This window comes from Mesoplodon bidens (assembly GCF_964165515.1).
Source record: "Mesoplodon bidens genome assembly, chromosome: 5".
NCBI classification, from domain to species: Eukaryota; Metazoa; Chordata; class Mammalia; order Artiodactyla; family Ziphiidae; genus Mesoplodon; species Mesoplodon bidens.
The window spans coordinates 67,844,558-67,858,660 of record NC_138161.1 but is presented as its reverse complement, the minus strand read 5'-3'; the positions used below and the strand labels follow the sequence as shown (position 1 = coordinate 67,858,660).

At 34.6% G+C, this 14,103-nt stretch overlaps 1 protein-coding gene across 6 annotated transcripts in view; it reads right to left on the bottom strand.

Moving 5' to 3' along the window:
* Nucleotides 1–14,103, bottom strand: part of STXBP5L (syntaxin binding protein 5L) — a 380,840-nt gene that overhangs the window by 86,234 nt on the left and 280,503 nt on the right. For 5 of the 6 annotated variants that reach the window (XM_081235109.1, XM_081235106.1, XM_081235107.1 and 2 more), the window contains exon 19: nucleotides 9,860–10,011. In XM_081235109.1, coding sequence (XP_081091235.1) covers nucleotides 9,860–10,011 — 152 coding nt within the window. Of the gene's footprint in view, nucleotides 1–7,794; nucleotides 7,927–9,859; nucleotides 10,012–14,103 lie in introns of all 6 variants that reach the window. The other variant, XM_081235110.1, reaches the window with a different exon arrangement.

Below are 14,103 nucleotides of genomic sequence, written 5' to 3'. Positions count from 1 at the left end.
GATTCCTAATTTTCCCAGTATTTGTGCAGAAAGAGGGTTGAGATGCAGTTTCAGATAGTTTCATTCAGCTTGGGTCAAATTCTATAAAAACCCCTGAATGCAAGCAATTTGAGACTGCATAAATTCTCTGTGCTTTCTTATTTGCTGCCACTTTCTCAAAAAAATTCTGAGAGTGGTGGGGTTAGTTGGCAGAGAATTGCCAAACTGAATAATTTTGTGTTTAGAGCTATTTCAGATTCCCATTCAACAGTTCAGTCCAGATAGTCATTAAACCTATAGTTGTTCCTATTCTTTGCAGTCTGTCCATCTACAGAAGGCCCATTCCTTTCCTGACCTGTGTTCAGCTCAGTCACTTGCCCCAGGTATAAGAGCAGCTGCGGTTTTCTGCTTATCTATGAATGGCTCTTATCTCTCTGGAATTCAGTTAATCAAGGCTTCTTTGAATCCACCACTCTTCAGAAGCCTCGTAGAAAAGTATAATTTTAACTTTATCATTGTTATTATCACAGGATTTTATTATTGTTGTGTCGTCATTGTTACCATGGGGATGAAGAATTTTTTTATCTTTCAAAATCTTATCTGGAAATGGAAAGCCCCTCCACTTATATCTAATCTCTTGGAAATACTGTTAAAGCTGTATTGAAGGCATGTGGAACAAAGGAATGAAAACCAGGTAAACTGGTTAATCCATTACTGACACTAGTAGGTATTCATTGAAGTGCTCAGGGTAATGCCAAATAATTGTGCTTTTCCTCATAATATATTGAAAACTCAATGGTGAGATTTCCCAAAGATTATGTGGAGAAAGTTATGTCTGATATATGGATAAAGTAAAGAAAATTGACAACTAAATTTGGAAGATTTGTAAGGTGATTCATTAGAAAATAGTAAATCCCGGTTAAGATCAGATAGAGATATGTTATGGTAAATAAATAATTGAATATCAGAAGACAAAACCCCCTTGGGTACAATGAATTATATCAACATTTATTTAAAGATTTCTAAGAATATATACCTATAATATGTCTTAATGGATAATTTAATCAATATTGTATTTGAAGTAGCAACTTGTGAATGTTAAATAAAATACCAATATTCTTTAGGAGACTAATACTCAGTGTACAAATGTCTTCACATATATAAATAGTCTACACTTTGGGAATGTTCTTACCAATTGAGGTTCAACTGACATATTTATAAAGTATTTAATTTGATAAATCTTGACATATATATACCCCTGTGAAACCATCTCTACAATCAAGATAATAAACATATCCAAGAGTTTCGTTGTGTCCTTTTGTAACCCTCCTTTCCAGCCCTCTCCATATCAGCCCCTTCCCCATCCCCAGGCAACCATTGGTCTACTTTCTGTCACTCTGCATTAGTTTTCATTTCCTAGAATTTTATATAAATGGAATCATATAGTATCTAACCTTTTTTGTCTGGTTTCTCTAACTCAATGTAAGATTCATTATTTTGAGATTCATCCATGGTATAGCACATATCAATAGTGCATACCTTTTTATTACTGCATAGTAGACCACTGAACAAACATACAAGATTTGTTTATTCATTTAGTTTTCAACGGAGATGTTAGTTGTTTTAGTTTTTGATTACTAAAGATATTTGAATTTTTGGCTGCTATGAATGTCTTTGTATGGATATATGCTTTCATTTATCTAGGGTAAATAACTACATGTAAAGTGGCTAGGTCATATTATAAGTGTATGTTTAAATCTTTAGAACCTGACAAATGGTTATACCATTGTACATTCCCACCAGTAGTGTGTAACAGATTCTGTTTCTTCTACATTCTTGCCAGTACTTGGTATGATCAGCCTTTTAAATTATAGTTATGATAATAGGTGTATTATTATATCTCATTGTAGTTTTAATTTGATTTTCTTAATAATGAATGTTTTTGAGTATCTTTTTGTATGCGTATTTTTATCACTATATTTTCATTTGTGAATTATTTATTCAAATCTTTGGCCTATATTTTTATAGGGTTGCTTGCTTATTATTGAGTTCTGAGAAATTAAAAAATGTTATTCTAGATACAGGTCCTTTATCAGATATATGCTTTGCAAATATTTTCTCCTAGTCCATGGCTTAACTTTTCACTCTCAAAAGTGTCTTTTAAAGAGCAGAAATTTTTAGTTTTGAAAAAATCCAATTTATCCATACATTTGTTCTTTAATGGAGCATGTTATTGGTATATTATCTAAAACACTTTTGCCTAACCTAAGGTAACAAAATTTTTCTCCTTTCTCCCTAGATTTATGGTTTTAGGTTTTATATTAAAGCTTATGATCCATTGTAAGTTAACTGTTAAAAATATAGTACAAAGTATGGATCAAAGTTATTGTTTTTACAAAAGGACATTCAATTATTTAAATATCATTTGTAGAAAAGACTATTCTTTCTCTGCTTAATTACCTTTGCATCTTTATAAAAAAATCGGTTGTCTATATATGTGTAGATGTATTTCTGGATTCTGTTGAGTTCCATTGACATATATGTCTTTGGTCCAATACCAACCTGACTCAATAACACACGAATTTTTTTAAAAAGTCTTGAAATTAGGTAGTGTTGGTTCTCCAAGATTGTTCTTTTTAAAAGCTGTTTTGGCTACTCTAAATCCTTTGCATTTCTACATGGACTTTAGAATCAGTTTGTCAATTTCTATTAAAAAGTCTGCTGGATATTTATTGGGATTGTATTGAACTACAGATCAATTGGGAGAGAACTGATATATTAATAATATTGAGACATGTAATTTTTCATGTTTTAAGGTCTTCTTTAACTTCTCTCAGAAATGTTTTCCGGTTTTCAATGCATGGGTGTTTCACATCTGTTGTTTAATTTATGCCTAAGTGTTGCAGGTTGACAGAAATAAAATTGATTTTTGTATACTGACCTTATATCCTGTACTTTGTTAAACTCACTTACTAGTTCTAGTAGCTCTTTTGTAGACTTCATTAGATTTTCTTCATAGATGATCATGTTGTCTATGAAAAAGGATGATTTAACTTCTTTTCCAGTCTGGCTAACTTTTATTTCTTTCTCTTGCCTGACTACACTGGTTAGAATCCCCAGTACAATGTTAATTAGAAGCAGATGTGAATTATATATATATATATTAGTCTGCCTGGTGGGAAAAAATAGGCACTATTCCCTTTGTTTGAGTGTTGGGTACCATTTCCTTTAATCCTTTCAGATGGTTCTTTACCTGTCCCTGGGTAGCTACATCATAGGTACGTGTTGATCTGTTGGAGGAGGAAACTGTAGATCTCTGGGATCCTCCCTTTAGGAGCTGTAGCTGCTTTGGTTTCCCCAGTTTCTCATCTCCATCTTCTCAGCATAGAGAGTTGACTGGTTTCCTCTTCTCCCTTTGCTGTAGTCTAGAAACTCTCTCAGGGCAGTAAAGAAGTATGGTTGTAGGGTTCACTTCTTTTGTTTCTTATCTGTCAGAAATTACTGTTCATTGTCTGATGTCCCATGTCTTAAAAACCACAGCTTCATTTATTATGGCTGTTTCTGTTTGTTTGAGGCAGGATGTTAAATCTTGTCCCTGTTACTCTACCGTGGTCAGAAGTGTAAGTTCAAAGCTTTGTCTGATTCCTTCTTATCTTGTAAGGATTCACTTAAATGTTTCCTCCTCAGATAGGCCCTTCCCTAACAACACTCTCAAAAATAGGTCCAACTTTTCCACGTCTAATTTTTTTCTTTCATAGGATTGCTTTCTTTTTTCAACTATAATTGTATATCTACGAATTTCTTTATATGTTTTCTCTTATAAATTGAGGGAAGAGACTATAATTATTTCATTCATCATTATATATCTATTGCCTAAAAAATTTTTTACACAGAAGATGCTTAATAAATATTTTTTAAATAAATGGACTTTTCCCATTCATTGTTTACCATAGTTTTTGCTAGTTTTTGTTCCTTGAGGCATTCCTCTTATTCTTTGTTTTACTCCTCCTCCATTCTTGACTTTCTCTATTTATTTTTGGCTGCGTTGGGTCTTTGTTGCTGCATGCAGGCTTTCTCTAGGTGCAGCAAGTGGGGGCTACTCTTCGTTGCGGTGTGCAGGCTTCTCATCACGGTGGCTTCTCATTGTGGAGCATGGGCTCTAGGCTCGTGGGCTTCAGTTGTGGCATGTGGGCTCAGTAGCTGTGGCTCACGGGTTTAGTTGCTCCATGGCATGTGGGATGTTCCCAGACCAGGGCTCGAACCTGGATCCCCTGCATTGGCAGGCAGATTCTTAATCACTGCGCCACCAGGGAAGCCCGCTCCATTCATTTTTGAAAATGTTTATTTGCCTCTCTTTGCTAGTTTTCTCTTATCTTCCCCTTTTTGTTCAATTTTTCTTTATGTTACTGATGTGTATTTCCAGAATCTGTTATGACTCTCCACACTCTGAACAAACTATGCAGTGAAAGACAGAAAATGTCTGTAGATAGGACTGAAACTTCCAAAGGATTCCCCAATGCATAACTAGAAATTGATGCATAAGCACCTTTTCTGACAATGTTCTACCTTAAGCATACCTTTCAAACCTCCTTTGGTTCAAATGGTATATTATCAATTTTTAACTAGCAGAATTTGTCATTATAACAAGTAGAAAGAGTACTAGGTGATGAGGCAGCTGACTGGATGTTAGCCCTAAATTCTTCCATAGATTTGTTGTATTCTGGAAAGGTTATTTAACCTGTGACGTGGTTTCATCTTCTATTATAATAATAATGTGTAATATTTATAGAAGTGCAATTACAAACACTAATCTTGAAAAGTTCCAGAAGTCTCTAAGGGGAAAGTAGGGATTATGATTTTTACTTTATATATGAGAAAAAAGAAACTCAGATCAGTTAAATGACTTGCTTAAGATTATAAATGTAATGAGTAGTCAATAAGAAGAAAAGGCAGAACTTGATATAAACCTTCTCACCCTATGTCTCTTGCTCTTTCCAAAGCATTTCTTTGCATCCACAAATCATAGTCCCATGGAAGACATAGAACATCTTTTATGGCCTTCTGAGGACTTGATTTTACTCCTGTCTTGACACTTTAACTCTTTGTTTAGAAGAAACTATGATTTATTTTGCAAAATTCCAGTGAACCCAGAAGCCATGTCTACTTTCATTTATCAAATCTGAAAAGTCCGCTGGCTATTCATGTGAGCAAAAAGAGTCTCCTGTCATGCTCTATCGCACTACCATCATCATTGACTTGCTGAGCTCATACTTGTGCTGGGTGTAGAGGATAATAACAATTTTAGATGTGGTCTTCAGGTTCTTATCATGCATTTATAAAGGTAGAGTATATGCATAAAAATACAAACAAATCTAAATACCAATTAAATGGTTCAGACACTACTGTGTACACCATACACATAGTGTACGGTGTATAGTGCCTGTACACCGTAGGCACTATAGACATTTAAATTAAGGAATTGGTGCAAAGTGCTCTAATGGCAGCAGGAAAGGTTTACTATAGGGAGTGAAATCTAAGGAAAGTTGCCAGGAGAGTTTCACTTATAAGTAAATTATAAATGTAGTAAGATACGTACACTGGCTTAAGAGGAGTGTTTTTATAGGAGTAGTAGAAAATTCATTTGAAGATGCAGATAAGAATTATATTTTAGAGTACCCTGAATGAAGGTTTAAAATCTTGGCTTTTTTATTCTGAAGGCAACATAAGATTACTGAAGTAATGAACTTTAATATCATGGTTGATATTGTAGAATTCAGATTAACTAAGAGCCTGCTTCTTATCCTCAGTATCCAACTTCTTTTTACTATAAAAGCATTACGTGTTTATTATAGAAATACCATAAAATATATTAAAATTTATCAAATCTACAATCTCATGTTCCAGAAACTTTATCTGTGCAGATGGATGCATTCTCACACACACACACACACACACACACACACACACACACACACACAGTAGGGGGATTCTACCTTGAGAAGGCTAAACTAGGATTCTGAAGTCTGAGTATGTGTGTTAAACCACCTGGAAACTATTTTCAGGAAAGGTTTTGGCTGAAACCGTTTAGGTGGTAGGGGATGGGTAATGAAGAATAGTATAGGGGAGAGGTCAGCAAATTTATGTGAGGAGCAAGACAGTAAATATTTAGGTCTCATGGGCCATATGGTTTATTTTTTATTTTTTCAGGTGGGCAATTTTTTTTTAACATCTTTACTAGAGTATAATTGCTTTACAATGGTGTGTCAGTTTCTGCTTTATAACAAAGTGAATCAGTTATACATATACATATGTCCCCATATCTCTTCCCTCTTGCATCTCCCTCCCTCCCACCCTCCATATCCCACCCCTCTAGGTGGTCACAAAGCACCGAGCTGATCTCCCTGTGCTATGTAGTTGCTTCCCACTGGCTATCTATTTTACATTTGGTAGTGTATATATGTCCATGCCACTCTCTCACTTTGTCCCAGCTTACCCTTCCCCCTCCCCGTATCCTCAAGTCCATTCTCTAGGGGCCATATGGTTTCTGTTGCAACTAATCAACTCGGCCATTGTAGTTTGGAAGCAGCCAGAAACAATACATAAATGAATAAGTTTGGCTGTGTTCCAATACAACTTTTATGGAAATTTTAATTATGGAAACTAAAATTACATATAAATTTCAGGTGTCAAGAAATGTTATAATACCTAATAAGTTTCTGTTTTAGTAACAGCAGAAGCCAACACAGATATGTGTTCTATCACAAGGCACCAGGAGTAGAGGCGGTGGGAAGCACTGAAAAAGGGGGTGCTCAGAGTAGAAAACTAAAGAATAGTTCTGAGCAAAAATAAGTCACCCTCTGCACCCCAGAAAAATTTTAAGGCTTTCACAGGTATTGACTTCCTATAGCTAATGGAACACAAAATTTTAGGTTTTTATAAGTGATGTAATTCCATTAAGTATGCACAAGCTGGTGAGGTGAGGTCTGAAGAAATTCAGGATACAAGCAACAAACATGTATGTATCCATATATATATTTTATACAAATATGAGATTGTCTTATATGTATTAAGTTCTTTTTAAACATATTGATTAACATATTATATACATCTCCTCATGTCAATAAATACCCATAATATCACTAGTATCATCTGCACCTCCAATCATACTCTCACTCCCCACTCTTTCTGCACCATTTAATAGAATATTTGACACACCATCTTCAGATTTGCATTTGCTACCATGGTAAATGTTAATATTAGTGACTTTTATTTGTGACCTTAATTCCCCAGTTTCACAGTGTTTGTTTCCTAAAATCACTATAGAAATGTGTGTTTGTATATTCTATTTTAATGAAAAGCATCAGAAATGCTACCCCTAAGAAATCTAATTACATTAGAAAAAGCAAGTACTGTGGCCCTGGTTACAATAATTTTATAAAATGGCCAAAGGCATAAGGTTTCCAAAATAAGCATTCAATTATTATTGATGCTAGAATATCAGGTTTATTATTTACAAGGACACCATGGCTCTTCTCAAAACAGAAGACAATAAGCTCTTGGACTAATAGCATATTACACATGGTTTGAAATAAACACTGAAACAATGAATATGGGTAAATGGGTATATGATATAACTATTTGAAATATTTATATAATTTTTATTAAAATTATCAGGTTGCATTTCCATAACAAAACAAAAATTTGCATGCATGCTGAATGTGTTTTTAAAAACACATTACTGAGCACAGATATATGGATTTAACTCAAGCATTATGACTTAAAAAAAGCTATTTGCCTAACCTTTATTGAACTTACTCTGGTAGGAAGTACGGATCCGTTTCGTTAAATCAGGATAAAAGTTAGACAGGCCACGCATGCAAAAGTTGTCTTTGGAACATGCCAGAACACCAGCATCAGCAGCAGGCAGAAGAAAGAGAGAAAAATAGTCTAAAGTGAAAGGAAGTGATATCATACCAGAATATAGAACAGCCAAGATGAAGAAATTGCAGCAAGTTTAGGTAATCAAATTAGAAAGGAGATATTAAAAAAATAAATCAATTAGAAAGTGAGGTGATAGATGAATGATGAGAATGCTGTAGTAATTTTATATAATCAAATATCTTATAAAAATAAATGGCATATTTCTCTTTATGATTTTTACATAGTAAACTTATTTAGCTTATAAATAATATGTATGTTACCTCATAAATATAAAAATGGTTGTCTTTAATCTTCAGTATTAACAAGAAAGCTTAGGGATTTTAGTCTTTTTTTAATAACAAAGTGAGTACTCATTATATATACTAAATACAAGCAGAGTTTATAACTTCATCACAGTTTTTCCTAATTTTAAAGTCATTAAAATTCTGAGCTCTAATCATAATTTTTGAGGCTCAGTAAGTTTAAATTAAATAATAATTGTATTACCTTTGTCAAAATATACACTTTGTCATCCCACTGTGTATATCCAGCAAGTAATTTAGATGCTGTCTTAGGATCCACAGCTTTTCTGATTGAATTAGTGTTTCAGCATTCAAACAGTGCCTACTATCCCCTAACATCTTTCTATCAAGAGTCCATGAACCTTCAAAAGTCAACTTTCTCTTTCTCGATCGTGAGGGAATCTCATGGTACATTCATGCACAATTTCTCTTATTCTGCCTTTCTTTCAAAAGCCAGTCGTGGTAGAAGCAGAACCTGTCTAATTTTTTGCTAGCACATTGCTAGCACTCATAAAATATTGCTAAAAGTTGAGATCCCTAACAAAAAACAAAGAAACTCCAGGTTCTGAAGGAGAACTTTTGTGCTCCTGAAAACGGTCTAAATTAGCAATTTGGAAAGGGTATAGGTTTACGAAAGAAAGATTAACAAAGAAGGAGAATTTCAGTATATCAAATAATTTTTCACTAGTTCAAAAGGAAACTTCATTTATTACCACATTCAGATGTTAAATTTGGCACATTTGCTATTTAGAAAATAACACCTACCATAATGTACTCTTTTTACTTTAAAATATTCTTTACATGGGTATATTTAGTAAAAGTGTCAATATTCAACTGATTATTTAAAAAAACAGTAGAAAATTTTAAAAACTGTATAAAGTAACACATAATACTATAGATGCATTTCCACCTGCAAACCTTTTAGCTCAGCCAATTTTTTACCAACTAAACTATGTCAGTGGACAGAAAATATACAAAATGTTGGCAATGTTTGCAAAGCCAACTATTTGGATATATACTGAAATTTTAGTACAACTTTGGATAATTTGGCATATCAAGGTTTGGCATTATACGTAGAAAGTATTTTGGCTTGTATTTTAGTATGTTTTCCTAATTTGTCCTGTCAAGAAAAATATCATCTTTCATAGCATTTTAAAATGTTAATAATGTTTACTGCATTTGTGAAAATACCTCCAAGAAAGTCACCATCCAACAAGGAAAGGTGACAGCCAAAAAATGGAGTTAATTAAAAAAATTAAAACTAGTGAATGACCTTAAGTTATATTTTTAAAGCTATCATATATTAGAAGAAAGCTATCCCAATTAACACAACCATCGCAAGCAGCTTTTTCAACTAGAGAGCCTGATTTTCTTAGCCTTTTTATATTTAATACCTTATTTTTTGTTATTTTTTAGGAATTCAACTTAACTTAAGAAACTTGAGATCCTTCCTAACATTAACAACAAATTGAGGTTTAAACACCTCCTTTACCCTTTCAAAGATTCTTACTATGTTTCTGACCAATTTTACTTACGTGGTATTGTAAATTATGTTGACTTTATATTGCTGTGCATTTGAATAGCATCACAGAAGACAAGAAATCTAAAGGTAAGAAAACAGGTGAACTAATCAAGTTCATAACGATCTTATCTCCTACCTGCAATGAACTGCTTGTTTTTTCGAGGAGACCGTGGTTGTCGTTGGTATAGGTCACTTGATCTATATAGGTCAATGGTCCCCATGCTTAACAGTACTGTCTTCTGTATAAAATCCACCACAGCCAACCCATTGCAGTTCCCAAATGCAACTCTGAAAAAAAAAAAGCAACTAGAATTTATTACGCCAACCATTATTATTTTTATCTCTGAATTTAAAAATAAATAAGATTATTGGAAACTAATGCTTTAGGGTTGGGTAAGTCAGGCAGTGACTGGTGAAAGTCAGGAAGGATATGGTGCCTTTACATAGGATAGGTTAACCTTATATAATAGCCATGACCACTGCAAAAAATAGGAATGACCTGCAATCATATTTTGTCATAAATTTTATCATGTAAGTAGTAATTACTCAACTTGCTCTTTAACTTGATTTTATGTTTTTACAGACGAATCATATAAAATCTTTTTGCTATGAAGGGGGGAATAGATCAAGAAATGTCACACTTCAATAGCTACAGCTGCTTAGGTATGCAATTAGGTGAATTTTTCAAATAAAATCATAATTATTAGGTTCGAAATTAATTCTCTTCTTAAACAGAGTGTATATTTAACACAAGATTTTACATAAAGATTAACTTCATATATCAAAGGTTTTGACACCATAGTAGATATGAACAGAGACTTAACTCATTCACAAAAATTTTTAAATTTCTCAATCTTTTGTTCTTTATTTTGTCCCATTTACTAAAATACAAAGGCCATTTGATTAATTTCTTAACTAAATCTCCTGAAAAATTAAAATGGATCTCCTAAGCAGGCATTTTGGTCACCTTAACAATTGGCATACACTGAACTCTCTTTTTTCTCCATTTACAACATGCCCTCTAACTGAACAATTGTAAATCTGCTTTTTGTTTCCTAAGTATAAAATAGTTGTATAAAAGTTGTGTTGCTCATTTTATATAATTCCACGTTGTTTTATTACTTAGATTGAATATGATTGACAAATCATCTGCTTATTCTAAATCTAGTTATTTCTATTCCACCATATTGCCTTCCTCACGAAAAGTGAAAAGTTTTGCTACCATACTATACTAGATGTTTTGCTATTTTACATAAAGTTCTACATCTTCCAGGAAGACAGGCTCTGGAAAATTGGAAAAAACATTGTTATAAAAGTCAGAAGATCCTATCTCATCATTTATAGGTTATGCGATTGAGAAAAATTAATTAATGAATCTTTTGAGGCCTTAGCTTCTTTACTTTGTAATGAGAATTATAATGCTAGATTTATCTAGCTCACAGAGCTTTTATTAGCATCAAGTCAGAAATGTTATTAAAGTACTTTGAAAATTTTCCACACAAAAGTAGAATTGATATTAATATTATTAGAAGTGCAATATTATACATACTACATATTGTAGCAAATTAATATCTCTGAACTTTTAATGTTAAAAAGTAGTTAATTACTTCTGCTTACAGGTATGAGAGAGTTCCCAAATGCAGTACTGAGAAGAGAAAAAAAGGCAACTAGAATGTATGACACCAACAAAAATATTTTTCTTTTTGAATTAAAAATAAGAATACTGGGGACTTCCCTGGTGGTGCGGTGCTTAAGAATCCACATGCCAATGTAGGGGACACAGGTTTGATCCCTGGTCCGGGAAGAACCTATGTGCCAGGGAGCAACTAAGCCTGTGAGCCACAACTATTGAAGTGGGCCTAAAGCCCGTGCTCCGCAACAAAATCCACCGCAATGAGAAACCTGTGCACCACAATGAAGAGTAGCCCCAACTCAATGCAACTAGAGAAAGCCTGCATGCAGCAACAAAGACTCAATGCAGCCATAAATAAATAAGTAAGTAAGAATCCTGGGAAGTTATACCTTAGGTCTGGGGAGGTTAGGAAATTGTTGTTGAAAAGTCAATATGGATACTGGATTTAATCTCCTACCTTAACTAGGAAGCTGAACAAAATATGTTAAACGGCAGTTTTCACACATTGGTCAACAGGCAACATAGAATAAGATGAGAGAAGGATAACGATCGAAGTAAACTTTAGTTTAAACTAAGTGTTCTAGTTTACTGAATGGAGAGATTTCCCAGAAAACCAAAACTCAAGGAGAGATCAGAATCTCACCAAACCAAGGAGACAGAAATCAGAGTCTGATGTGGCAAAAACAGAATTTATGAGGCAAAATACTAGAGAGAAGAGAGCTGCATAGACAGAATACACCAGAGATTTATAGAACGGTTCTCTTGAAATTTTGTCGGTACTGATCTGTGCATCCATGTGAATAAACTACCCCAGGCTTGGGAACAAACCACCAAAAGGATGAAGCAGAACAATTCACAAAGCTCATACAAGGCTGAGAATATTTCATGTCACTGCCAGCCAAACTGTTAAGATCTCCAACTACATAGGAAAACAGATATAGGGGTGTCAGTCACTTCAGTAGTGGGAACAAATTAGCCATAAACTAAAGGCTTTTCTAGACCCACCCTAAAAAAGCTTAAAAACAATGATTCTAAGTAACATAATTTCCTTCCAGATAACTATCTATTGAAAAGAATCCAAAAAAATAGCACCATAAATGTAAAATTCACAATGTTAACTATATGAAAAGTTGTTAGTATCAAGAAAAAGACTGATAACCAGAGGAAAAAAGTAAATCACCAGAAACATACCTAGAAATAAAACAGATGATAAAATTAGCAGAAAAGGATATTAAAAATGCTTTGGAAAATATATTCCAGATATTCAAGAAGGCTGAGGAAAACATGAATGTGATAAAGTGAGAATTAGAAGATATTAAAAAGACTCAAATTTCGAGAGAGAATTTTATCATTTCAGATATATTTTTATCTGAATATTAGACATCATAGCAGAGAAGAATAGTGAACTTGAATAAATAGCAATAGAAAATTTCCAAAAAGAAACATGAGAGGGAAGAAAACCCCAAAGCATCACTGACCCCTGGGACAAAATTGAGCAGTCTAGAATAAATGTAATTGGAGCCTCAGAAAGGAAGATCAGCAGAAAACATATTTAAAGCCATGAAGCCAAAATACCAAAATGATAGCCAAACTTGGTAACAGTAAACCTAAAGATCCAAGAAACTGAAAGGATCCTAAGCAGAATAAACATAAAGAAAAATACATCATCACATTGTTGAAAACTAGTGATAAAGAAAAAAATGTTAAAAGCAGCCAGAGAGATAAGATATATTTTCCTACACAGAGGCAAAGAATGATGAAATCTACTCATTGGAAACTACACAGTCCAAAGTGACATGACATCTTGAAAGCAACAAATGATTATAATGGGTCAAAATAAAATTCTATACTCAGCACATATCTTTCAAATGGTGAAATACAGATTTTTACTCATGAATAAAAATCTGAGGGAATTCATCACTAGGAGACATGTACTATAAGAAATAATAAAGGAGGAGATTGGTTCAAGATGGCGGAGTAGAAGGACATGTTCTCACTCCCTCTTTCGAGAACACCGGAATCACAACTAACTGCTGAACAATCATCGACAGAAGGACACTGGAACTCACCAAAAAAGATACCCCACATGCAAAGACAAAGGAGAAGCTGCAATGAGATGATAGGAGGGGTGCTATCACAATAAAATCAAACCCCATAACTGCTGGGTGGGTGACTCACAAACTGGAGAACACTTATACCACAGAAGTCCACCCACTGGAGTGAAGGTTCTGAGCCCACGTCAGGCTTCCCAACCTGGGGGTCTGACAATGGGAGAATGAATTCCTAGAGAATCAGACTTTGAAGGCTAGTGGGATTTGATGGCAGGACTGGGGGAAACAGAGAGTCCACTCTAAGAGGACACACACAAAGTAGTATGCACATCGGGACCCAGGGGAAGGAGCAGTGACCGCATAGGAGACTGAACCAGACCTACCTGCTAGTGTTGGAGGGCCTCCTGCAGAGGCGGGGGGCAGCTGTGGCTCACCAAGGGACAAGGACACTGGCAGCAGAAGTTCTGGGAAGTACTCCGTGGCGTGAGCCCTCCTAGAGTCTGCCATTAGCCCCACCAAAGAGCCGGGGTAGGCTCCAGTGTTGGGTCACCTCAGGCCAAACAAGCAATAGGGAGGGAACCCAGCCCCACCCATCAGCAGACAAGTGGATTAAAGTTTTACTGAGCTCTGCCCACTAGAGCAACAGTCAGCTCTACCCACCACCAGTCCCTCCCATCAGGAAACTTCCACAAGCCT